Source organism: Cygnus olor, chromosome 9 (assembly GCF_009769625.2).
Source record: "Cygnus olor isolate bCygOlo1 chromosome 9, bCygOlo1.pri.v2, whole genome shotgun sequence".
Taxonomy (NCBI): domain Eukaryota; kingdom Metazoa; phylum Chordata; class Aves; order Anseriformes; family Anatidae; genus Cygnus; species Cygnus olor.
The window spans coordinates 9226320-9252782 of NC_049177.1; the positions used below are offsets into that span (position 1 = coordinate 9226320).

Below are 26463 nucleotides of genomic sequence, written 5' to 3' on the forward strand. Positions count from 1 at the left end.
CCAAGTTTTTTTTTTTTTTTTAAATTAAGAATTTATTGAATGATGGGATTCTTTACTGCCATATTGGCAGGTGCAAACTAAGTGAAAATAAGTGCAGTATGGATCTGTTCCTGCCCAAGTTTCATTTGGTCCTGGTGACCTATGGATTAGGATAGCTTTTTACTTTGTTTTTTTTTCAGACTTTTTTTTTAGTTCTGGTACTGCAGTCTGGTACTGCACTCAGGGGTGGGGGGGGTGGGGAGTTGTGGGCTGTTTTATCTTAAGCATTTTCTTGAAGCACAGACCCTGGTGGTCTTGGGTTGCCTCAATCTGCAGTTTCTTGTCATCAGAATTAATTGCAATAGCGCTATATGTTCTGTAAGATAGACAAACAACAAGGGTTTGTTTCTTACAGAGTGGGAATAATGGACTTCTATAAGGCTGTGAACAAAGCTGAAGAAGAGACCTAGTAATGTACATCTTTTTTTTTAATTAGAACTTAATAGTGAATTGTAAGAAAGGTCCCCAAATCAAAATGTCTTTGGACATGGGTCACAAAGACCATCTGTTAATTGTAGCAGAGAAAGTGATTCTGTGTATAGCAGCATAGGTATGCAAAGCAGGTAACTAGCTGGGGGGGATCTTACTCTGGCCCACGGGTATTTTGTTCTGTCTGCATCTTTGTCATTGAGCACTTGTTTGAAGCATGTGGCGCTTCTAATGGTATGTGGAGAAATAGCTTCTTAGAGGAATGGCTAGGTGCACATAGTTAAAATTTTCTATCATAAAAGGAAGATGTTTATATGTGTGGGTTGTTTTTTTGATTTCTTTTTCTCTCCCCAGTCAAGCTTGTTCACATTCTTCATCTTTGAAGGGCTGATTTTCAACATGTACTGTGAGAGCTAAATAACATCACTGTGTAGGGGGTGAGGGAGTCTTTAGAATATATTTTTTTTCCCTTAGAAAAAAAGTATGAAAATGGACAGCTCTGTTTGTCTGCTGCTCCTGCAGCTCCGTGTTCTGTGGTTCCACTTCTGTAGTACTCTGCCCAGAGCTGGTTGGGTGAGACACACACCCCCATCTGCACACCTTTCCTCACCAGCTGCAGCAGTTCCTTCTTCCTCTCACCCCATTAAAGTAACAATTTTCTTTCAGAACTCTACCATGTAATTCTTCTGTTTGTTTAGCTGCAGCCAGGTGGCCGGGTGAGCTCTCTCTCTCCTAGAGTTTATCCAGTGCACTTTGTAATACAAGATTCTATTCAAAAGTTTTCGTATCAGAAAGCATTTGTATTTTAGTAAAATGAATTGTATTTGAAGTAACAGTTGCACACATGATGAAACTTCATAGATCCTGAACTACTGTATCCAGCATGGTGTTTGATAACCATAGAACAAACACTACTAGAAAAGCACGTCATTTTTAAAGTGACCAATTCACATACAGGAACCGTAGCTTGCTTTTGTGATGTGAATGTATTCTTGAGAAGCAGAAAGTTTATCTTTCTCTGAAAACCAAACACAACCAGGTGTCAACAACAAAAGTACAACCAAACAAACCCAAACCTTCCTAATAGGAACTTTACATAGAGAAAAAGTTGCAGTTGTCTCCTTTGTACTTAAAGGATCAATTCTTTATTATACATGAGTCTCTGTTTACCATAGTTTGTTAAATTGTTCGTTCTTAATTGTTCATTAAGGACAGGACCTGAATAGTGTCTCAAACGCTGTAATAAAAAAAAACACTTTTTAAAGATGCTATTAAGAAAAGTTAATGGAAAACTTTTCTGAATTTGCTACACTGTCAACAGTCTCTTTAATCCATGTAATGTAATTGGATACTCTTGTATACACACCGTACTTTCCTTTTTCAGCACAGCCCTCACCCCAGCTTACAATGCCTAAAAGAAACCAAGTGTTGTGGTAAGGTACTACAAAAGGGCCGCCACTATCGCCCTTGCAGGCATCTGCAGCTTCAGTGGCGTAGCCTGCACAGAACATGTTATCAGTAATGATTCTGTCCATCACCTGCTGACATGTGTCCATGTTTACAATGGGCAGCCTGACTTTCATGAGGAAGCGCAGAGTTGAACCCCTGTCATGAGTGGCACCCCATCCGCTTACCATCCCTACTGTGCCTTCCTCAGACAGCAGAGCTGCCAGGTTAGGGTTGGGAAGGCAGATGGGAAGTACATACTCGTTAAAAACAACGTCACTGCTCAAGTACAGCAAGGCTATGTCACTATTGTAGTTATTTGAATCGTAATGTGGGTGTGTCCAGCTCCGTTCCACGCCAATCTTCTGTTCGTTCAGTTCTCTGCGATACTTGTCAAAATCACCTGTGGTCACAAAAAGTTAAAATGTGAAGTGAACTGTAAATGGCCTGTACTGTATCCTCGGGGGCTAAAAGGAAGTTCAGTGGATTAATGCTTTGACCTTTAGTCCCAAGAAGACACAGATGAAAACAAGAGCAAGCTCTGTAAAATAACCTTTTATATTGCAGAGGTGATTCCCCCAAATCAAACTTACCAGTTTGCTCTTTAGGGGCAAAACAGAGTTGTTGACTAGATAAATAACCATTTACAGAGAACAGGAATTCCTGTGTAGGGATTTTACCAAAAATCCTGTCACTGCCTTTTAGTAGGAACTGTATTTTGAACAGTTTGTCTAGCCTTGCAGTGGGCCTCAGGAACATGACAAACATTAAGATGCAGTCATTGATAAAGCTGAAGAATTGTTTCTTACCAGTTACCAGTGTTGTATTCTGTTTGCTCTTGTTGCACATTTCTTTTCCAGAGGTTTCAAGCGCAAGACTGTATTTATGGCAGCACTCCTACTGCAAGGGCGTCTAACTCCTGCTATTGTAAGCTGTGCTGTAGTACATTACCAGGGTACTGCTCTGAGGCAGTTCTTGGCAATAAAAACTGGGCCTCTCGGTAAGAAATTAATCTTAAAGCTGACTTGAGAGTAGACCATCAGACATCCTCCTTCCTTCTGAGAGGTGCCATGGCTCGGGCACCAAACAATGAGTGTGCAAAAATGGGAGACAGAAAAATGTAAATTTCTGCCATACAGTGTCAAATTCTCGTGAAAACAAGGGACTAGCTGTATACCTTTACACTTAACTGTTGCCAAGGAGGAGGCAGAGTAAATCCAAGTCTGCTCGGATGGGTCTCGTTGTTTCTCAACCAAACCTTGCTTATGTACAATGCAAAATATATTTTAAGAGATTACCTCTAGGTTTATTGAACATACAGTGCATGAACAGTACTTACCCACGGTAACATGGTGTGGCCTAACGAGATCGAGGCAGTGAGCAGCTGTGACCACCCAGCGGCTGTTGATTAAGCTCCCTCCACAAAAACCGTTTCCTCCGCTATTTCGGATCAAAACCTGTATGGAAGAAGAGGAGCAAAGCGTTATTAATCAGTGCAGCTACAGTGCATCTAGCAAAGATGATGACACTAAGACTAATGAATCAAAAAGCTGTGAAGAGCAGAAGCTTACGATGACCTTATCGGTACTCTGCAGGTCCAGAGAAGTTAATCATCAAATGGTAGAAAAAGCAGCAACAGTTTGGTCTAGTGCCTAGAGTAACATCATGTTTTACATATGCCATATTGACTTAATTCTGGGTGCTTGTAATGCTTCTAATTCTGACCAATAGTGCTAGAGTAAAACACTGAAAAGTAGCAAAGAAAGAAAACAACCTGGAAAATTCTGTCTTAGGAGATAAATAGCAAGCATGAAAAGTGTTTGAAAGATCCTTCTTAAGAAGGGGGGAAAAAAATCTACTCCCCCTAATTGAGATAATGTAAATTTAAAACTTCCGTAGTGGTAACACACTGTAGTTGAAGAAGAAACTATGCTTCAGCAAGCATTCAGCCCATATTCCCCTCTTGCACCCCAAAATCAGGGCTCATTTGCTTAAGTGGCAAGGGGTAGCTTTCTTATTAGACGTGTGTAAGATGGTGGAAACCAACACAGTTGGTAGTGATGCTTCAGCTTGCAAGAGTGCAAAATGAGTGCACTGTCCTTACACGTTGAGCATATTATTGGTCCACCTGTGAAACACCTCCAGATGTATGGAAAGGGAAAAATGTCAAATTAAAGCAATAAAACTGACTGACAGAACTCAGGTTTTTTTTACATCAGTATGTTACCCTTCTAAGCAGAAGCCCAGAAATAAAAAAGTATACTGAAGGAATGGAGGCAATATAAATAAGCAAAAATTAGTAATAACGAAGGACATGAAAAAAGCAGAATAATGGAAATAAGGGAAACACTTCAGCCAAGTTCCCCAATTTGCTACATGCCACTTGCCTTCAGTTTGGATCCCTCAGTTTTACCTTCTTACCTGTAACAAGTATGAAAAGCTCAGTGCACGAGTCTCACCTGGTGACAGAAAACTTTTGTGAACATACCATCAGCCGTTCCAAAAGGAGTCAAGCATCAAGAGCCTCAGAAACAAAGAATCTGATTAACAGAGCAAGAAAAGATCTGATTTATTTAGTTAAGAGAGAGCGTACTAAACTCTGAACACAGAAGTGCAGAAGACAATGCTGGGGACAAGGGAGAGTGATGAAGATGACAACTAAAATGTATACGCTCGAAAAGAACTACAGAAGTTTGAGAAGTATGTTACCTCTATAGGTAACATACTTTTCTGTAAAAAAAAAAAAAAAAAAAAAACACACACATGCTTATAATGATTGGTGAAACCTGCAACAGATGGTCCCCACGATACAGAAAGCAAGCATTCTGTTTTGGTATTTATTACCTGCCAGGGGCAATGTCCGCGATGACACAACGTTCCTCCGGTTATCCTGGAGCCGTCGTGCTCTGAGGTAGAGCTGATGTTTGGCTGGTTGTGCTGAGCCATGCCTGAAGTGTTTGTGGTGTCACTGCTCTCATTAAGCCCATCGCACATGGTTTGAATTGCCCCGGTTTCGTTTTGGCACATGCTCTGCCCTGTTTGGTTCTGCCCAGAAGCATTTTCCACTGTTTCTTCCTGCCTGGCAGCAGCTGCTGTGGTCTCGTTGTGCTGTGCAGGGCCCTGGGGTGGCTCACTCCACCGCAGCCCAGGCCTGGCTGTCCCCTCCGTGGCTGCGTGCTCAGGGGTAGCCCCCTCCTGCCCCAGCTGCTTCTGGGTGCCAGAGTCCACCGGCGTCTCGGTGCAGCTGGAAGCATCTACTTCCACCTCCTTTGGTCCAGCAGCCTCCTCCATGATTGTGCTTTGCTCAGAAGCATCCTTTAATGTTTCATTTTCCCTGACAGTGCTTAGCTCCATCTCAGAGGGCTTGACTGTTCCTGCCATGCTCTCATTCCACGTGGCCACATCGTTCCTCAGCTCCCTTGGGATCCTTGTTTGCCCCAGAGGCTCCTCTCGCACGGCACGCCTGGCTTTAATCAGGCCACATGGAAAGGGTCCTGGAGGGAGCAAAAAAAAAGCTTTGAGCTTAGGCTGCTTGGTGTGGTGTCACACAAAAGCAGTACTTTTCCTATCAAAAAAATCAAACTGACTGTAAGAGCCCAGAAACAACACGGATGCCTTGATGTCAAGCGCCTGCCCCCCAATCACCCAATCAAGGTGCATCAAGTTAATTAGTGAAAATCCCAGCACATGGCTAGGCCTCTTCTAAGCCACCGGCATCAGCCCTGGCTGGTACCACAGCTCCGCCTGCCAAGCGCTCGCTTCAGGACAGAAGGGGAACCCACAGCGCCCGATGCGACACGATGCGTTCGTGCCCTAACATGGACTTGGGCAGAGCCCGCGCTGCAGTCGGGTCCCTTCTCCTCAGGAAGCTGAAGGGTGGCGTCGGCACGCAGAGAAATGGCTCTGAGGCTATGCTGCTGCCCCTGGGCCCCTGCTTGCTCAGGGGGGCACTGCGTTAGAGAAAAACCTAAGGTGCACCGTAATACTAAAGGTAAATAAAACTGACTTTTTCTATGCGTTAAAGCAGCTACACAGTGTGTAGCTCTTCTACAGCTAGTGAAAAGAAAAAGAAAAGGCAGCGCCTGCCAATCTGCGCCTTACCTAATGCAACTGAGCTGATCACACCTCACCTGCTTGCACGCACCTCTTCCCATCCTCATGCAGGGTGTAGTCCTTTGTGCAGGAGCATTCCACATGAAAGGAGTGACTGCTGTCCCTGCAGTACTGCCAGCACCCACCGTTCTTATACCAGCACTCGAACTTTTCTGTGAAGGGGACAGGCAGCCTCTGGGTTAGTGCTGCCAACAGAGCCTGAGCAGCTCGTCACTGCTAGCACTAGGGAGGAACTGTGTCAGAACGTAGGGAAAAAACTGCTGAAAACTGGAATGGAAACAGCAGGAACTACTCACAGGCCCAGAAAAAAAACACCCTGATCTGTGTAGTAAAACAAGCACGTTGCCGTATGTCTACTTTAGTTCTCCTGTTTGTACCATTTTATTATTTATTTGCCTGCTTTGTTCCGAGGCCACAGCTGAGCTCTAGGCCTTTCTGCCTGTAAAGCAGGAGCAATAACATGCCTGGAAGACCCCACGCTTCTACATGCATCCACTTTTGATCCTTCTTCAAACCTTTCCTACTGTATTATAGCAGATTTAAAGAGCTGAGTATTTTGGTGGGAAGCCAAGTCTTGGGGAAAACTTATTTATGACTTGTAGTTTCCACTTCCGTGATTTCATGCTTCAGTCATTTGCAGACTGGACATAGTATTTCAGAGGACCAAGAATCTGGTAAGAGATGTGCGACTTTTCTATTTCATTCCTCATCATTCTCACATTACAACATAAATACAGAATTTATTTTCTTTTGCTTGTTGTTGTTCTTTACAACAAGCTTTGGCTAATTTGTCTGATGGATTTACTCAATAAAATTAAAAAGAGAATAGGGCTTCACCATGAAATATAGGGCCTCACCATGAAAGATCGCCAGTGCAGGCTTCTATGGAGTTGCTGAATTCGTTATCACCCTAAAGTGATAAAAATAACTAATTCCCTGCCCTTTCTTGGGCGAAGATGGGAGATGGACATGTGCTTTCCTCTAGGCTTGCAAAGATCAGCAAGAGCCCAGAACTGCAGCTGCTGTGTGACACAGGCTGTGCCACCCTCCACTGCACAACACAGCTAGAAGGAGCTACAGACACTGTCGTGACTCCCTTTCTAGGATGGTGTTGCCCCAGTGCCATGTCCAAAACCACCATTTTAATGTGTTAATCTTAAACAGCAGACCAGATATGTATGGGACACATGAAGTCAACACTGATAACCTCAGTGAAAAAGCTTGTGTAAAGGTTCAGCTCAAGTGTCCAAGGAGCAAATTCCAGCCTTAACCCTTCCTTCACAAAGAATGTCAAAGTGTGTGTTCCTGTACTCACCTTCTTCACAGTTGTCTCCTCCAAATTTTGGGGGGCAGATGCAAAAGTAATTGTAGTGTCTTATTTTGCAGACTCCACCATTTTTACAGGGATTTGTACTACATGGATTTAAACCTAAGAAGAAGAAACAAGCCATAGCGTAATTCCAGGAATTAAGAGAAGTCTGTTTTTTAACTTCCACATAATTCTTTGTATCCAGAAGGAACACAATAAATAGATTTTTTTTTAAATTCCTTTTATACCTACCTTTGTAATTGAACCAAAACTCCATCTGCAAGAAAAAATCACAAATAATAATAAAAATAAATAAATAAAAACCAATCATTAAATGGCCATACTGGCTACTTATCATTTAGAAAACAGTCTATCTAGGGCGCATGATAAGATTTTGATTAGAACAATGAAATATATTCTTGAAGCAGATCTCTTGATCAACCCCATGCAGCTCTCTTCAGATCAGCCACAGAATGCATAAACTGGATTGTACTGGGATGAAAATCAAACAAAGCTTAGACCCATAAATCCTCCAGCCAGTGAAAGGTCTGTGGCACTATCCTAGTAGTTTGAAATGTACCCCCTGCACCTTCTACCCAAAATGTGCCCATGCAAGACCCTCAGCATCAACTGCTTCACTCTTAAGAGCCATTTCTACTGCATAGTACTACCTGCTAAGCAGATGCCACCTAAGTAACTCAGGGTAGAGAGAAATCAGGCACCTCTAATTAAAACTGCAGTTCCAACTCCTGCTTCAGCAGAAAGGTCCCCAGCAGAAGGCCTGGAGCCCCACCTCCCAGCTGGGTGCTAGGAGGCCATGAGACCAAGGTGCTCCTCCCTTGGAGGATCTGATTTGGATCAGATTTGAGGGATCTGATGATCATGATCAAGGAGGTGCCCTCTGAAAATGCCAGAATCATGTTCGTGGACTGAGGCTCTGACTTAAGTAAGTTTTGTATACTTTAAAGGAATTGTGTTAACATTTATCTAACAACCTGATAATTACAGCACTTGCTTAGAAAACAAGATCTCACAGACTGCCTTGATTGACTATGTCCTGACTACGAAGCTGCAGAATCCATAGGGACCAACCTGCCAGAGTCAGGCCATAGGCTGCAGCAGCTTCGCCAGGATTGCTGCTGGTGCCTGTCAGAGCTAGCAGGTTTCCCAAGGTGGGTCCCAAGTGAACGTCTCTGCCTGCTTGCAGCTGTAAGCTTGCCAGGATCTGGCAAGGGCCAGAATTCCAGTCTGAAGCAGCAGCTTTTCCAGCTCCAGTGCACGGATCTTCCAAGGCCCTTGTCAGAGGCACCTGCCCAGAAAGGGTAGGTGAAAAAGAAAGGGTGCCCCTGGGCACCCTGTACCCAGAAAGCAGCCCAGGCTCCTTGCAGTGTTCTGGACAGTCCTGTAGACTGGATGCCTGAAGCTAAGTGCTGCAATGTGTGAACTCCTTTAAGCAAAGAGCTGCTGAGAAAGCCCCTCTGTTCAACAGTGCAGACATCGGTTAAATGTGCTGGTTAACTGGGGACAGTAAGAGTGAAGCAATTAATGCCATTTTAACTTTTGCAAGACACAAAAATTACCTCTTTCAGAACAAGATTAAGGCAAATGGACCATGTAGTCCCAGAGTAAACCAGTGTTACGTTGTAACGAGAATATCCACACTGCAAGTTCATCAGGAATATCTACTCCACTTCCCATACACCTTCCAACTAAGCCCAACTTGCCTCCACACATTTTCTGCATTGTGGTTTTATAGCTGATTAGATAGTGGGAACTTTGAGTAATACACAAAAATAAAAAGGATAGAATATTTTTTCCTATTGGTAAGTCAGTTGCCGTTAGAGTACACGGTTTATCTTTTGGTGGAGTCTTGCTGAGGGCAATTTCTTGTATCTCACCATTAGTTTCCTCACCGTTTTCTCCTGTGAATGGAAGATCTCCTTAGCCTCCTCAAATGAACACGTTTCCTCATTGCATTCTCTCTCCAAGTTCCCTGGACGAATCTCTTCCAGAAAATAGTTAGCACGCTTCTGGACTTTCAGCACCTCATGTGCTTTGTCTCTTGTCATGAACACTAGAAAAACAAAATCAAACAGTTAATGACAATGGAAGACCACAAACCTGCATCATTACACTAATAGCCATGCATGCTTTCAGTTAGACAAACAAAATAAAGTATAGGGAAAAAAAAAGCAAGCTATGTAAACAGCACAACTGAAAATAAAATTAGTCTGTGTCCTAACCAAAGGCAGTTTAAGCTTTATTTTAATGGATTTAAATGATCCAGCTCATTTAAAAGAACCAGATCCATGACTTTGAGTTTTTTGCTTTTTTTTTTTTTTTTAAACTGTGCCAATCACAGGCATTGTAACTGAAGATTTACTAAGTGAAATAATACTAGATATTCTTAGCTTGCTTTCTCCTGTGGAAAGGGCTTAAAAACGTTATATAAGCCTATCCCTAAAATCTGTTGCTATATTAAAGATTTGATCACCCTCATAAGGAAAAAAAAAAACAAACAAACCACAAAACCTATTATTGTGTTTCAACTTAGGTAATTTGCAAGTCTGTGGCAGTCAAGCTGTGGCTGTCAGCATGCCCTGTCACAGCACCAGCAGCACTGGCTGTGTCTCAGGAAGAGACCCAATTGCAGAGCAGCTTCCATTAATTCAGAAGCTTCACACCTCTGTGCCGCTTGTTGGAGGAATTCAGACACCTTGCCCCAGCCTGGGCAATGACATTTAGAAGCAAGAACCTGCTGGTTCACTACTGAGACTTGTAGACTAGCACAGGAATATTTTTTCCCCACAAGACTCCTGAGTATTGCAGCTTCTTTGGAGCTTGGTTGTATTTTTCTGCCTAACTCTTTCCTGATTCACAGTGATTACTAGTTGTCTGGCTGCGTGTGCATGTGGAAATAAAGCTGAAAGCAGAAATTTGATTTCTATTCAATGTCACCTTTTTTAGATGTTCAGTAATGGAGACTTTCCAGGTAGCTACTGTGGACACAATAATACAGATGCCACTCCTTCATTAAAATAAATACATAAAGTGTCAGTTTTGTACTTATATTCAGTTCATTTCCACTTCACTGCACAAAGCTATCTGCTGCAATGGCTCAACAGCTATTAGTGCCAACAAATTAAGCAAAGAGTGGCCAGAAGAGGGAATACAGCAGTAAGGTCCTCCCCATATATCTCCTGCTCCTGCTACCAAGCCTTTGCTATTGCATCTCAAGCTGAAGCACAGTGACTCCAGGATTGTCCAGCCAGGATGCTCTGAAGGAAAGTGAGGGCTCGTGCAGCCCTTGTGGATGTACTGATACCAGGTGCCATCTCAAATACCTCCAGACAGTTACATGTGGTGACTGAATTGAGCCCTGAGTCACTACTTAGAGTAGAAGGAGATTTTTGTCTTTCTGTTAGATGTCCAGAAGTGGGGATCTATATTTAAAACCCATCCATCTGTGAAAAAACGTGAAAAATTGATGGTAAGAAGTGTTTTAAGAAGTAAGTTCATTCTCTGACAACAAGCCCACTTTTGCAGGTGGACCATAAGTTCACACATTTCTTTGCAGTTGCAGGATCAGTATTTACAGCAATGACTGAAACTCTAGAATAATATCAATGCTTCATTTCTAGGCGTCTAGAAACAGCCCACGGTAACTCTTATGTGACAAAAGCTTTGGACAGATCCTGATGTCCAGTAAAGGCAAAGTTGTCTTTCACCTGGATCAGTGAAATAACCTTTTATCACCCTTTGAGTTCTGCAGTAATCTTTAAGGGATCTACCAGTTTTAAGTACCATCACATAGAGGATATCCCTGTTGTAAAGCCCTCTGACTTGCAGATACCACTTCTACTACTGGTATCTTCTTCTGCTCCTCCTCCCTCTGCAAGGATGGCCATAATGACCTATGAGATCCTGCACATTCTCACACGTGCTCTAAAGCTCTCTGAAACCATTTCCAAATCTTGTATAACTGTAGTAAAATCAACATTCGTCCGAGAACACATGTTGAAAATGCCTAATTTTAGCTTCCCAAATTTAAAAACATCGCCATGCAAATAATAATTCAGATTTTGATTCCAATGTCACAAAAGGATACAGGAAAAACAGGATAGTGGTCTAAGAAGGAAGTTATGAAAGGCTGATTTCTCTCAGAAATACACACAAGTACTCGTTTTTCTCTGATGTATTTCAAGAAGTGTTTCTTTAACCTGTAGGACCTTGTGCTGAGATTCTCACAAGAAAACAATTAGGTTAAAAATGTAAATCAGAAGCACCTACCTGAATATGGACAGCTGCTGTTGACAGAGCACATTAATAGGAGAAACATCACAAGCGAGGAACTGCTCTCCATTCTACTGAGCATTCGGAAAACTCTGACTTTCCTTCAGAGGGGAAAGGTGAATGAAATTGGTATATGGTCACAAAACCAGCAAGGGTGAATTAGACTGCAAACAAGACAAAGACAAAATGAAGTGCAAGCAAGAGGGTAAAAGAAGGGAGAAAGAGGGGAGAAAGAAAGCAAATTCTACTGAGCTCCTTGCAATGGGATTTCCATTGTTCTCTAACACTGATGTTGCACACTCTAACAGGAATCCCAAGAGTTTGCAAGGCAAAATGCACAGATTGACCTAGCCCAGGAAGTGGCACAGGGTCTGATCCAAAGCCCACAGAAGAAATAAAAAAGCTGCGATGAACACGGCAGGCTTGGATCAGGCCCAAACTGAGCAGAAGCCAGTTCCAGCGACAGCCCTGTTTAGCCTGCAAAGGATCCCAGGCTGAGGTCTGAGCCGCATGCTTCAGTCAGCAGCTTCTAACAGCAGTGGCTGTTGTGCAGTTCCTGATGGTCCTGTCAAGTAAGATCACAGCTGCAAACTCCAATTAGGAAACCATTTACCACATACCTGGCAGTAAAAATTACATGAGAGAAGTTTGCATTTCTTCACATTACCTTCACAGGCTGAATAATTTATGGGGGCTTGACAGCACATACCTCTTTGGTATCTGTGTCATCTTCCAAAAAACAGGCTCAGAATGCATTCACTTTTACATAGAAGCATGCATTTATACTCACTTTCTTTCTTTTCTTTTTTATTTTTAGGGAAAGACAGAAGAGATATTTGGATGCACACCAGGAACAGCCACGAGGTCAAGAGGTTGATCATTAACCACTCACAAATATTGACAGAGGAGAGACAACCTTCTGGCTTCTCTGAAACTGACTTGCAATCCAAAATAAAAAGAAAATTGTGTTTCTACACACATACACATGTATTTGAACTAAAAAGTCATTAAAAACATCCTCCAACAATAAAAGCCATTTCTTTGTAACAATGCTCTTCAGGAGAATTTGTTTCTTTTTATAGAAGATTTCTGACACTCCATCTTCTTTCAGTAGGTAGGATCAATTGATCTGGGAAATACATAAGCTGCTCTTTGAAATATGTAAACCTGTGAGTGTGTAGGAGGATTCGTAGCAGTCACCTGCAGGAAGGCAAATATTGCCTGGTAATAATCACAGCTATTCAGTAACATCATGATTTCTGCCTTTAATTAAACCCATGCTTTACTAGCTTTGAACACAATACTGTTTTTCCTTGTAATTCAATGTGTAGCAATATCAGGCTTTTCAGAAGCTTGTATTCTTGGTACAGGCCTTGTCTGGAAGGCTGCTACTCAAAGAAGTGTAATTCTTTGCCATGTAGATCCTTATGTCCAATACCAATTAAAAAATGGGAGGGAAAAAAGGGACAAAGAGAGACAGAGACAGGGATGACAGAGACAGGCTGAATGTACTCTTCAGTTGCAGCTTACCTCCAGCATGAAGCCCTTGGCCTGTCTGTTGCTTCTTTTATTCATGAATCAACTGCAGCAATTGCTAAGGAAGTATGTGAACAGCTTGTAAGTCAGTGAGACTAAGCCTACAAGCTTAAGAGATATTACACTTCTTTGCTGATAGCATATTAAATTTCTTACAAATTCTAATACAATTTTGTCGCAACTGAGTTGTTTTTTCATTTAACAATCTCATCACAAGAGCAGACTGACATTCTTCGCTGATCCAAACAGGGGTCCAAATATTGACCGAGATGTTGGAAACCTGTATCACTACAGCAGAGTTGGTTTCACCTTATATCTACAAGATTAATTATATTTAGCAGGCTTATATGCCAAGACTAAAATCAAGTATAAATTGTGTTTGTATTAAACTTCATTTTGACTATTGCAACTTCCTATGAACTTATTGGTGCTATATATCTTTGTTTACTAGTATACACACATGTATAGATATAGATGCAAACACATACATACACACTAAAATCTATCAATAAGTATTAGGAATGCTAATTTAGCCTGCAGCTGATTGTGTTTAATAGAATAGGAATGAACAAAAGAGTTTGCCTAGCTTGCTGATTAGATGAGATTTACAGACATTAGGATAAATAGAGCATGCAAGAGTTTGGAATTAAAACTCCTTTTTGAGTAACAGCAGAGTTCCCACTTCTAAGGACTTGTAAGGAAGTCTTGTGGAGTAAAATCAGGCACTGGATTTGCAAGGAATAGCAAATATGGAGATCTACTGACCTGCTGAATCGCTTAACGTGCAAGCACTGGATTAAGACAAGAATGAGTGGAGGCAGTGAGGAAGTTATTAACACTGCATTTTGTTGAAAGAAAAACTATACAAATACAGAGCAAACCACAACAGTTATTGCGGATATGTTAGAGTAAAGCTGAAATGACAGAACTGTATCACTAAGTTGATTTTTTAAACATTTTTTCCTAAATAGATCTCTCTGTTTCTCCCCCCACCCCAACCGTTTTTAAGTCATTTTTCACATAAAAGATTTGTTGGACCACAGACTATCTTATTTTCTACAATGCTGTGCAGCCTCTCAGCATAACAGGGTACTACTATCTCTATAAGGCCTAAGCAGGACCATGCTACAAATAAACAACATAACCTGGAGAAAGTACCAAGGAAAACACTACACAAGGTTAACATATACTCAATATTTAATACTGAAGATCTGACAGTACATTACACTGCATACTGTCACTGGCACATAGCCACAATATTCCAGGCTCGCAGTACCAGAATCAACCCTTCCAAGAAGGTGACATCTCATCTATGTGGTGCTGGATCCAGTCTAGGTACTGACTAACTTTGGTGTAGACTCCAAATTTCTCCTTTTTTCCACAGCCTTCACCCCAGCTTACCAGCCCTACCAAAAACCAAGTATCCTTATACTTAGTGATCATAGGGCCTCCACTGTCACCAATGCAAGCATCTTTTCTGTCTCCTAAAGTCCCAGCACACAGCATGTTGTCAGAGATAACATATCTCATCACTTGTGCACACTCGTTCCTGGGAACCATTGGGATCTCGATGTAGCTGAGGAGAGTTGAGTAATTCTTCTTTTCCATATCACTTGTGCTGCCCCAACCAGTCACTATCATCTGCCTCCCATTCCTTGTCAGCTCGTGCTCTGCCAGGTCCCGTGTGGGAAGGCAGATAGGGAGCGCATATTTGTTATACATCACAGGCTCAGCCAAGTGCAGCATAGCTATGTCATTATCGGTGGTCTCCTTGGTGTAATTTTCATGGCTCACACATTTATCGACCCAAATGGTTTGCTCATTTGCCTCAGTACGGAGACGGTGGTATTTACCTGGAAGAGTAAACAAGAAGATGAGAGATGCTCCTGAACCTTCTGATTTGTCAACACAAAGGGAGCCTTCCTTCACCTTGGCCACCAAAGCACCTGTATTACAATGGGGCTTTAGGACTCTACTTCACGTTTTTAATTTGCTTGTAAAATAGACACTTGTTCATTTTATGTTATAGGTTAACAGTTTTTTACTTGATGCACACATTGTAGACCTTCCAGATTTGCCTAATTCATGAATACACACTGTACTTAATTAATTAGTATCCTAGAGCTATGATCATCAGTTGGGAGACTGAAATTGCCTCTGTATTGCCCTGTTGTGTTCTTATTACAGTACACTTGCTCAACTGAAGAGATGATCTTGAGAAGGAAAACAATCTTCTTGGAGTCAGCATTAAAAGCAAGGAGAGCAAGCATACAGCAAAGCAAGACATTTATAACAGTACATTACTTTTTTTTGCTGTATAACCATTGTTTAGATTGACTGACCTTCAGGATTTAAAGGATAAACGTGACTGATTGGTAAGACTATTCTGTTCTAAAATCATGCATCTGTATTTTAAGGAATTTTTGATTCTCAGTTTCTATTTGTGCTACATGACCATGGACACCTCATAAGCCAAGCAGTCAAGCAAAAGTAAGCAGGAAACTAAGTTGAAAAGGGACAGAAAGGCAAAAGCAAGTCATTTGTGTGTGATACACTGGAAAAGACAGGAAAAGATCTCTCTGATAGAATGAGAAGTAGTAGCCACAAAAAGCAATTAGCAGTGGTTGCTGCATTTCTGAACTGTGCCATCAGTACATTTAAGCTTACATCCAATGCATGTTTCAGTATTTACTGGATTAAAATACTTCTTTGGAGATCTGTCCACTTTGCACATTCAAGCTGCAGGAAGGCACGCATCTGAGCACACGAGATGGCAGGACACCCAGGCTGGCACCTCACCTCTGCCCATGCTGCAGGAGTGTGACAGTGGCACGCTTTCTTCCTTCTCAGTCCCTCTATAGGTGAGTTCAAAGTTGCTCTTCATTACCACCTTTTCAAATGTGTACTTCACAATACTGTCCTTCACAGTTGTTGCCCCCCCAATTAACTTTTTACTTCCTTCAATTTTACTTTAATCCTTCCAGACACAAACCTTAAAGTTCCTCTGACTTTGCATTAGCAAGGTCTTCTGGAGCCTTTTGCTGTGCTTGAACCTGTCAATGGGGTATTGCTGCTGTGTTTTTTTTTCTGCACAAGAGTGAGAGTGTCTCCAAGCATAGGGACTTTATGATCCACAGCAGTTCCAGAAACAGATTCTCAAAAGACCTTGTAACTCCAGCTTTGGATCTTGGACATCCAGATCAGTTATTTCTGAGACTCTCATCTTGTTCCTTTGCCAACAGCCATTGCCATTTCATACAAGGCCTCGGTAAACAGCTCAGACTACTGAAACTGCTTGAGTGATCACCTGTATCATGCAGTACCAGAGCCTGAAGGGCTTCTTATTACCAAGCCGTCACACACAAATCAATTTTTTTCTGCGATCTCCTCTTTGTGGTGGCAGTGTCCCAGCACCCTGGGAGCACATTTCCTTGCTACGTTCTCCCACTCTGCAGCCACTGCGGCAGGGGGCTGACTGGTAGATTTCCGAGGATAAGAGGCAGGGGTTTATTCCTGTCTTCACAGATACAAATCTCTACTTTGGGGCTCAGGAATAATTCTAGACTCGATCACTGTCAGAGCAGCTCCTCTTGAAGAAGGCAGTTTAGTCGTGTAGGAGCTTCATGTGCTCTGTATACAAGCACGGCCATGACTATCTGTATCCTGAGAGACACCTGTGAACAAGCATGGGACAGCTCTAAGATGGGTGCTACTGTAGCAACAGCTCCCCCTGCACCCCTCACCTCTCCACAAGAGAATACCATTCTGACTTCCTATCCACACCTGGATATACCAAACCTGAAGCCTGTGTGAAAAGCAACCAGTTCCTCCCCCACACCAAGGAAAAGCATAATCTTTTTGCTGCTGGCAGAAAAATATTGCTGTGACGTTCTACATAAACGAGCAAATGAGGAACCTGTTCTCTGATGGCAGAGGCGGCATTCTGAATGATGCAGATATGATTACATTCACCTGTCATCTTGGAACACACTTCTGGATGCAAACTGGAGATGCAGGAACAAGAGCCACAAGAAGGAAATTTGGGATGTTCTCAAATTTATCTTCCAAAACTTCACCTACTTTGAGACCTAAAGAGGAGGCTGAGGGGAGACCTCATCACAGCCTACAGCTTCCTCACGAGGGGGAGCGGAGGGGCAGGCACTGATCTGTTCTCTTTAGTGACCAGCGATAAGACCCGAGGGAATGGTGTCAAGCTGCCACAGGGGAGGTTCAGGCTGGATATCAGGAAGAGGTTCTTCACCGAGAGGGTGGTTGCGCACTGGAACAGGCTCCCCAGGGACATGGTCACGGCACCAAGCCTGTTGGAGTTTAAGAAGCATTTGGACTGTGCTCTTAGTCATATGGTCTGAATTCTTGGGTAGACCTGTGTGGTGCCAGGAGTTGGACTCAATGATCCTTGTAGGTCCCTTCCTACTCAGGATAGTCTATGATTCTATGATTCTCCATTTCAGACACTAAGAAGCCATGTGAATCCTGCTACAAGGCTACTCTCCAAGCTCACGAGCGCAAACCCACATGCGAGCCTCCCCTCCAGTTTCACTCTTACAGATCGTGAGCAGAAAGGTGCAGCAGGACGAGGCCGTAACATTGATGGGCATCCCAGACTGATGGAGGCAGGTTTAATATCACCTGTGCAGTCTTGATACAGACACATTCACTACCGTCATCGGGCTTACATCCGCCCTCACAGGCATGGCAATGTGTCCATTCAAAACTCTGTTCCATGTATCTCATGGTCTTAATGGTGGATATCTCTACAGTTTAGAACATGTGTCCTCCTCTGATGAGGACTGCTTTCTTAGTTGCAGCAAAATGCCCAAAAGGTACATGTAAAAGGACAAACACGTGATGCTTAGGTGAATCTTTAAAAAATTCCTTTCTTCCTGACCAGGGACATCTGTTCCACATGCCCACCTCTTCTCCACCAACCCAAACAACACTAGAGGACCCTTATGTGGTTTCTATTTCACCACAGTATGATTCCTCGAGATTTAACGAGAGGGGTTCTCTCATACGTGATAACTCAGTCTATGGCCACACACTTGCTTCTTCCTCTATTAACAAGGAAGGTCTTTTGGGCAGCTGGGAGAGGGGGAGAAATTTGAGCCCTTACTGGTGATTATCCTCACGCTGTAAATTACTCTGTATGCTCAGCCCAAATTTGTATGTGAAGTGTTTCTTGAGTTTTATTTCAACCAAAAAATTGATCTTCTCAAACCATGGTTCTCAAGTGCTGACAATTTTCTTTGCCCACTGAAAATCATTTATGCTCCATCTTTTTATTTGGTTACCACATGACTCTCTTGATGGATACCACCCCTTATTTCTTTCCTGCAGAGAGATCTTTGGGCACTCTACCCCAGCTGAAAGCTTGTCACACTGCATAGATCTCTACCAGGACCTGCAGTATGAGGCAGGGTGGAGCCTCAGTATTTCTCCTTCAAGTTACATCAAAGCTACATCTAGCACCACTGAGCATTCAAACACCACATCTGACGATTGCTTTTCCCTAAAACATTCCAAGACTCTTTACCAAGTTACCTGCACAGGTTCCCTCTTCTTGGGCCTCACTGTAACTGAATATATGTATGTTAAGTGATCACTTCACAGGGAAGAAAACTACTCAGCAGTAACTGGAAGTGCTTGGGGATGTGCAGTCTGCACGCCTATTTCCAAGCTAGCACATTCACTTCTACTTGATGTCCCTCTTTGGAAAAGGTGAATATTCTGGCTCTAAAAGGTCACAAGGGTATATCACATGGTTTTTTACATTCATCCTGTACGTTGAACAATGGATGATGGACATAAACACTTCCACCCACACGTGCCTTAGTGTCTCACATCTCAAATGTTTGCACATCCACAGTATATATGGAACATGCATACAGACAGCACATTTCCAGGACTTTCCCAATTACTGAGAACAACCTCTCTTCATTAAAGGAGAAAGAAAGGAATTGAGCTGTTATGTCTGTAATGTCATCAACAGTAGACAGAAAATACTAATCTGAAAAAGAATTTCTACTTAAATGTGAATGGAACACTGATTATTTTTGTTTGTTAATTGAGAATTAGTACTGTATTCAGCAGAGGTTTTCTCATGCTTAAGAGCAGCAATGCCAGTAATGGCAGTGTTGCTGCAGTGCCTTTCCTGCTCTGCTAAAACTCTCTGAAGTAATGTTGTTCAAACGTATCAAAAGGCAGGAAGAGGCACTGTGACATTCTCCTCTTGAGCTCAAGACTTCATATACGTTTTGTAAAGGGGGGCTTTTTTTTTTTTTCAGTACTAGAACAACCTTGAATACTTTCATCAACAGAAAAGTACAAGCAGAAGAGATTTCCCCAAATGCACTTTTTAGTCTTTCTACTCTATAGACAGTCAACAGTGCTCAGAAGACATCAGCCCACTTCCACAGTAAAGCTGATACAGGCTCAAATGAAATCAGGTGGTTTTACTGATCTTTTTTGTTTTATGCTGAGGTGCATATTAAATACTTCCTAGACAATCCACTCCGGCATCCAGGACTTCTGTCTTTATAACCTGCTGGTCTTTCTCCTGAGACGATAAACATTGGGAATTAAAGAGTTGTATTTAAAAAAAAGGGATGGATTTTTTTCCATACCAATTCTTACTTTGAGACCCTCTCCTGAATCAGTGCAGTGTGCTGCCGTTAGGACCCAAGATGGATGGATGAGAACACCCCCACACAGAAATCTCCCTTTGCTATTTTGGAGCATAATCTGAAACAAAGAAACAGAGAGGTCTGACACTGCAGGAAGCATGGCTCACAAAATATGGTACACATTCTTCTTTGTGGTTGCAAAATGTACAGATGCATCAAGCTCCAAAGCATGTCATGTTCATTGAAGCCAAAGCTCTACAGTGGAGCAAAAGCACTGCAAATAAGGTCTCAGTGGAACACCCACAAAAATTTTTGAATATTCTTCCCAAATGAAGGCTGGCTTCATCCAAACCAGCAGAGGACTATGCTGGTCACTGTAAGAAAGCACTTTGGTACTCCAAAACTTTGAAAGGCAGAGCTCAAATGAGGGGATTATTTTTGTGTGCACAGAACACCAGAAGACAGTGTGTCATCTCAGGCTGCAATTCTCATTTGATGGTGTAAAAAGGCCTTTACTGTCAGAGACAGATAGGCTCTGATTGTATGCATTCACTAGTTCCATAATATGCTCTGCAAGGTCTCCTCTTTCTCTGTGACATCCCAACCTAAGCTATGGCTTATTTAGCTGATTAAATCTGCTAACGTGAATTTACAACAGGCAAGGCTTATAAAAACAGATACCTGCAGAAGAGGAGAGATTACCTCACACTCCTACAATAATGCTGTTACAATACCTGGAGTGGGCATCAGGCAGCATGAGCTGCAGTGATTAAGTGTCATTCCCCAGCATGGAGTGACAAAGCAGGTATTTGTCATCACTATCCTCTCTCTTGACATTCTCGGCAAGGTAAAAAACTTGACAACAATGGCAAGGCCAAGAGTCTTAACAGATATTTCTTCTTGTTACTCCAACTTTTTGGTTGCTTTTGAAAGAGCTGAGCTAAGGGAATCTTAGCGTCACGTGATGCCACAACTAGCTATGTAGGAGTCTCCCTGGAATAGGGAGGCAGGCAGAGCTGTTCCGGAACAGCATGAACTGTCTGTTGTGAAAGATTCTTTTCTCCTTACCTGCCAAGGGCTGTCTCCCCTTCTTCCTGCTTTTCCCTCAATGAGACGGATATTGAATCCTGCTTTGGCTTCAATGTAGTCCATTTTCACTCTTCCACAGGGGAATTCCACTACAGAAGATGCAGAGAAGTTAATTAGCACAGACCAACTCACCCAACACAAAACCTCTTCTAAAAGCATTCCCCCCGTCTCCCTAACCTAGGCGATACAATCCATTGTCTTCAAGGAATTCCCTCAACGCTTGCAGAGGAGGTACTTTTCAGATTGCTCTGTGTGTCTCCATGATGCAAACACAGGCACAGGTTAGACTATTAGTGGTCATAAAGTGGGTATGGATTTGGGAAACACAGGCATGGAATAATTCTGCATGGAATGGATGTTGTGAAAAGTAGTACAAAGTGCAGTGCAAATACTTCTCCTGTAAACCCCCCTTATTTCACGTTTGAATAACCCTCTGTCAAATCTCCTGTGAACATCCTTCTCTTACCTACAGGCTTGCACATGGTATGGTCATTCGTCAGCTGGTACCCAGATGCACAGCTGCAATAGCGGCACTGGTTGGCAGGGTCATCCTTGCAGAAATGTTCACAACCTCCATTATTGACAGAACAGTTGGTGTATTTCACCTCTGGGGAAAAAAGGAACAAGAGGCATGAGAAGTTGGAAAGCCAGAGTCACAGGAAGGTAAAGTGGCAAAATGACATCTTGATTCAAGTGAGCAACAGCTGACAGTGGCTTTGGGATGACAGCTGCAGGATTTAATGGCACTAGGGCCCTTCAGACAGCAAACAGACCTTGGTCCAGAATAAGACAGTGGGGAGATTGGGAACCCAGACATTACTGTCTGGGCAGGCAGACTGGAGAACAGAAAATTCTGTCACTGAGTGTGAGTCAGATGGTGGGAAGCATTGATGACACATGGTGTATGTACTCCTAATTAAATACACTATGCAGCTTTTCTCTAGGGAAGACATTGTTACAGTAATGACAATAAAATATTGCAGTGGATTGTTTTTTTTCTCTGTATTATAAAAAAAATAAAGTAACATCACTCCTATCCCATTTTACAAAAATATCAGAAATAGTTCTGTAAAACACAGATATCTCAGATCTCCAAACGCTTCCCATGGCAACACAAACTTCATTTTGCTTTAGATAAGCACAGATAATCCTTCTACCACATCATGAAGTAACAGAGAAGTCACATCAATAATGAAAGCAAGCATACTGTGCAATGCCAGAAGTGTCGATTGCTATACACTGAGATCCCTGTCATGAAGAATGTTATTTTATCGTGGATTAAAGACAGCATTACCATAATTGCACAACACTCCCTCCCAGCCTTTGTTACAGATGCAGGAAAACTTCCCAATATTGTCCTTGCACGTCCCATTGGAACAAGGCTGCGGCTCACACTGATCTCCATCTGAAACAGAGGCAGAAAAACTCAGCCCTTGAACCACAGCTCAGATCAAACATTAACATGTGCAGATCCTCCCCAGATTCCCAAGTACCACACACCATTTCTGCCACTGAATGGTGATAACTCTGTGGTCTTAGCCCAGACAAGGGCATTTGTTTAGGTTTTGAATTACAGCTCTAGAGGGAGCGAGCAGAAGGGAACAAAAGAGCAAAACCTGTGGCAGACAGGGCAGAAGCAAGTTACTGCAGAAGTGGAGAGCCATGGTGGGGCTCCTCTTTGGACCCATGTCAGGCAGGGTCAGAGTATCAGCGATCACTTTCGACCAGTGCCCTTGCTGTGAGAAGGTGACTGATAGACACAGATGCACCTGAATTTTTTAAGAAGTTGCTTATACAATATGACAGGAAAACATTCTTTTCACAACCCATATAAAAGAGAATGAAAATATAAATCAGTATGTGATATGTGGCAGCAGGAAGGCGGAGTACCAGCTAACCTTGAGGAAACAGAGAGAGATGATTAGGAAAGTTTTTTTTACTTACCTACATATTTGCTCCAGAAATTTAGCTGTAGAGAAACAAAGTTTATATTAAAGCTAGAAGCATATTTATCACAAGCAAGGGATTTGAAGTGTATGATGGCTTCGGCCAACACAGCACAGCATTTTAGTCAACAGTGTTGGTCAAATTCTTCTTGGCGGTATAGCAACATACACTACAACAAAACTGGCCAACCCCAACATTCATGCACTGCATGGCCCTACACAGCAGAGATCCCCCCTGCCCTGCTCACAGACCCATCAGCACCACAATCCCTCAACATCCCTACAGACTTTGTTTTCTTGTCTCTTACTGCCAGGTAAGTCACCTGTGTTGCTGAAATAAAATCACACTTGTGCCTAGTTAGGCAAAACAGGGGCATTGTGAAGACTGTAAAAAGAATCTGGTGTCTGAGGGACAGCAAGGACTGGTTCATCCTACGTATCTAGGATAGGAAGGACTAGGAGAAACTCAGTGGTAGCAAGAATAGCCAATGGGGTCACACAGGGATTGGGATTACCTAGCTGGGACCTAAAACTCAAAACTGGGCCAGGTGGGACAGACATGAGCAACCAAGTGCTGCGGTGCAAACAAGCAATGGTATAACTTGGCAATCTCTGTCAAGCAATTACATTCAAAAACATGTCTCTACCTTAGGAGTCAGGAGGGCTGACAGCAAGATCTCCCACGTCCCAGTTTGCAATACTTTAAGAAAACAATCTATTGGTTAAGTCTTACATTCCTCCTTACAGAAGCAACTTACTGTTGCTTCCCTGGTTTCAAATATCTCACTGGCTTCCTCAAAGTCACACAGCTCTTCCTTGCACTCACGCTCCACAGAGCCTGGTTTGACCTCCTCCAGAAAAGAGTTTGCCCGCTTCTGGATTTTCAGGACTTGGTTTGCATCTTTGTAGCTGTAAAATACTGGAAACAAAAATGTGAAAGCACAAGCAGGGAAGAGAGCTGGCTGAAAACTGGCAGTGGTCCTTCTTCAAGAATGCTATTCTCAGAGCAACAGCCCCTCTCCAGCACTGCAAAGGAGCTTGCTCTAGAAAACATGGCCTGTCAGTGCCGTGCTGCAGAAGCAAGCCCAAGCCTCTGCTGTGATGCTCAGCTTGCAGGGCTCATGGGCGCTATGTCAAGGCAGCCATCACGGCCCTGCAGTGTCTGTAAACCTGTTAGAGGAATCCAAATCCCTTAATGGGAACATTTCCAGCCACTCCCTGTCGCCGACAGGGAGCAAGAAACACGCTTGCAGCAATTGGAAGAGGGTGAAGAGTACCTGAAAAATGAAAACTTACTTGAGGTACTACACACTTGCAAAGAGCAGGCAGCCAGCAGAACACCTATGGTGACGAGCTTCCACATACTGCAGCAGAAGTCCCCTAAAAAAGAGAAGGTAGGTGTGAAAGGGACTGCACTACTGAGCTGCAGCAAAACCCCCATGCTGGAGACTGTTCTATTCAGAGCTCAGCCAGTTCCTTCATTTATTTTTCACACAGCAGCTCCCTCACTGAATGCTGTGTTGTGCCATGATTTTCTCTTTGATTTCGGCTCCAAAGCAGCCACTCGTTAGAGGCCTTCCAGACTGGTTTGCTAGTTCCCTTTAACCCATCAGCAGCTTACCCAGAACATTTCTTGTCTGCCCAACATCCTCCCCTTGTCACCAGACATTTTTTACAAGCTTTATGCTTCATTAAATAAAGCTGTACTGTGAAATCCTGAACGATACAATACTTTTGAAGCACTTACTGCTTTATTCAGTGTGAATCAGCGTGATCTATTCTTCCGCCATGAGCTCTGCTGGAACTTAGTTAATCCATAACTTCAGATATTTACTCTTCGGAGTGACATGAAGTGCTTTCTTTTTAGTCATTAAACAAACACAGCTCAGGGGGAGCTTGACAATTTACCTTCATGTATGAGAAAAGTGAAATAGTTGAGGCATCCTTTCTGCCTTTTCCAAATCTGTTTTGTGGTGGTGTTTTTTTGTTTTGTTTTGGTTTGTTTTTTTCTTTTGACTCTCTGGCAAATAGTAATGGTTATATTCGGATTGAAAGTGTAACCACACCAGTGCTGAAGTCTCTGAGAGATCCCCACCTCAAAGCCCTCAGTCACTCCATGTGGACAGAGATCACTATTTTTAAGTCTTTCCACATTACTTTCTCATCAAAGTTTCCACCACAAGAAGTGAAAGCCTCTAACCCTCATTACTGCTGCCTGCTTTGAGAAGGCAGGGCAAGAAGCTTGTGCCAGCTCGCTGCATCTTTTGGCATACTGGATTAGCTCTCATCTGCACAAAATCTTCTAATGCATTTTGAACATTAAACATTTTAGAGAAAAAGCACAATTCTTTTCAGAAATTTTCATAAATCGGAGATGGTACAAACCAGTGCTCCCCTTCTCTGAGGGCAGCTCTTGCAGCAGCACCTCTGTGAGCCATACAGCCTATGACATCCTCATGCAAATTACCTGCACAACCACGTGTCCCTCTGGATCCCGCATCAGAGAAAGTGCCACCCCAGTGTCAGAACAGGTAGCCTAGGCTTCTCTAGCATCTCAGCTCACATCTACTGACACTGTTTAGGACAGCTCCAACTGCTTGAAAAACTTTTTTCGTTTTCCCTTACAAACTTGGCTGTGGACTTTATCAAAAACAAGCTCTTTTTAAATACACTAAGTTCATCCATTTCGGACTCATGCTAAAAAAAAAAAAAAGTGGCATCCAAAACTGCAGTTGTGAAAGATGTGTGTACAGTGAAGCTTTGCTGCTCAATTCAACCACTCAATAAAAAAATCAGCTGAGATTAATGATAGCAGGCTTTTTTCTGAAATTGAGTTTTAAGAAACACCTGACCAACATGAAACGAAATAGGAAATCTAACAGGAATCAAGTGTATTATTATATATTCCACCTACTACACAAATACTATTTGTAGCTGACTTGGCTATCTAGAAATAGTGCTTTGTTGCCACATAAATTGCATGTTTTTCACTATGTTTTTGCTTCCAAGAGTTGGTATAGGTTGGCAATTTAGGACAAGCTCATCAACTATCAACCTAAAGCATTTAAAATCAATACATCAGCCTTTTATGAACATTTTCATTTTCTTATTTTTATCTTATACTCAGAAAGAACGAACTTAATTCTTCATCAGCCCTTGCATTTTGGGCTCTTAAACTCCTCCTTTGCCATTTCTCTTGCTACCACAGAATACGTATTTTAAAAGCCCACACTTGGGTTCTTGCATAATTATTTAACTCCAGGAGCAGGGGATTCAAGAAAAGATGCTCCAGAATAGATCAAGATTTGCCCAATTTTGCATGCCAGGGAACTGTTTCAACCTAAACAACTACAGAGCTGGGCTCACTACTTTCTAAATGACTTTCATTAAAAGAAGAGCAATTTTTCTGAGGAGCACTACAGGATTGTAAAGAGGAACAGAGAAACTTCATGAGAGACTGATAAGACAGAGGAGGCTCCATGTCATTCTAATTAACACAGTGGAAAGTCCCGATTCACACAGTATTAAGGACAGGAATAATTGAAGGAAATCACTTCCCCAAAGCAAAGAAGTATCATGGATGTTTCAGACTTCATTGTTTAAAGATATCCTGTGTATA

General features: G+C 42.5%; 1 protein-coding gene across 4 annotated transcripts; it reads right to left on the minus strand.

Annotated features, from left to right (window-relative positions):
* Window positions 1-1254: 1254 nt before the first annotated feature.
* On the minus strand, window positions 1255-25483 carry PROC (protein C, inactivator of coagulation factors Va and VIIIa). Of its 4 annotated transcripts, XM_040567653.1 has the most exons (10): window positions 25312-25483; window positions 24141-24224; window positions 23603-23763; window positions 22843-22867; window positions 22193-22303; window positions 21365-21505; window positions 20878-20987; window positions 19810-19927; window positions 11627-15018; window positions 7634-9410 (listed from the first exon to the last, which is right to left on the minus strand). In XM_040567653.1, exons 2-9 carry the CDS (start codon window positions 24205-24207, stop codon window positions 14447-14449), a joined length of 1305 nt encoding a protein of 434 aa, XP_040423587.1. In that variant the 5' UTR covers window positions 24208-24224; window positions 25312-25483; the 3' UTR covers window positions 7634-9410; window positions 11627-14446. The 4 variants fall into 4 exon arrangements, with proteins under 4 accessions (XP_040423584.1, XP_040423583.1, XP_040423587.1 ...); XM_040567651.1 differs by having other exon boundaries at window positions 24141-25483; XM_040567650.1 differs by lacking the exons at window positions 19810-19927; window positions 20878-20987; window positions 21365-21505; ... (3 more) ...; window positions 24141-24224; window positions 25312-25483 and adding exons at window positions 1255-2317; window positions 3254-3371; window positions 4759-5408; ... (1 more) ...; window positions 7343-7456; window positions 7589-7613 and having other exon boundaries at window positions 9250-9410; window positions 11627-14091.
* Window positions 25484-26463: the final 980 nt, after the last annotated feature.

Coding starts and splice junctions, on each gene's coding strand:
- PROC (XM_040567649.1), bottom strand. CDS start 11,711: ATGCTCAGTAGAATGGAGAGCAGTTCCTCGCTTGTGATGTTTCTCCTA. Junction 6,180..7,342: donor AGGAGACAACTGTGAAGAAG/GTGAGTACAGGA, acceptor TCCCCTTCACAG/AAAAGTTCGAGTGCTGGTAT. Junction 2,318..3,253: donor GCCACACCATGTTACCGTGG/GTAAGTACTGTT, acceptor TTGTGACCACAG/GTGATTTTGACAAGTATCGC.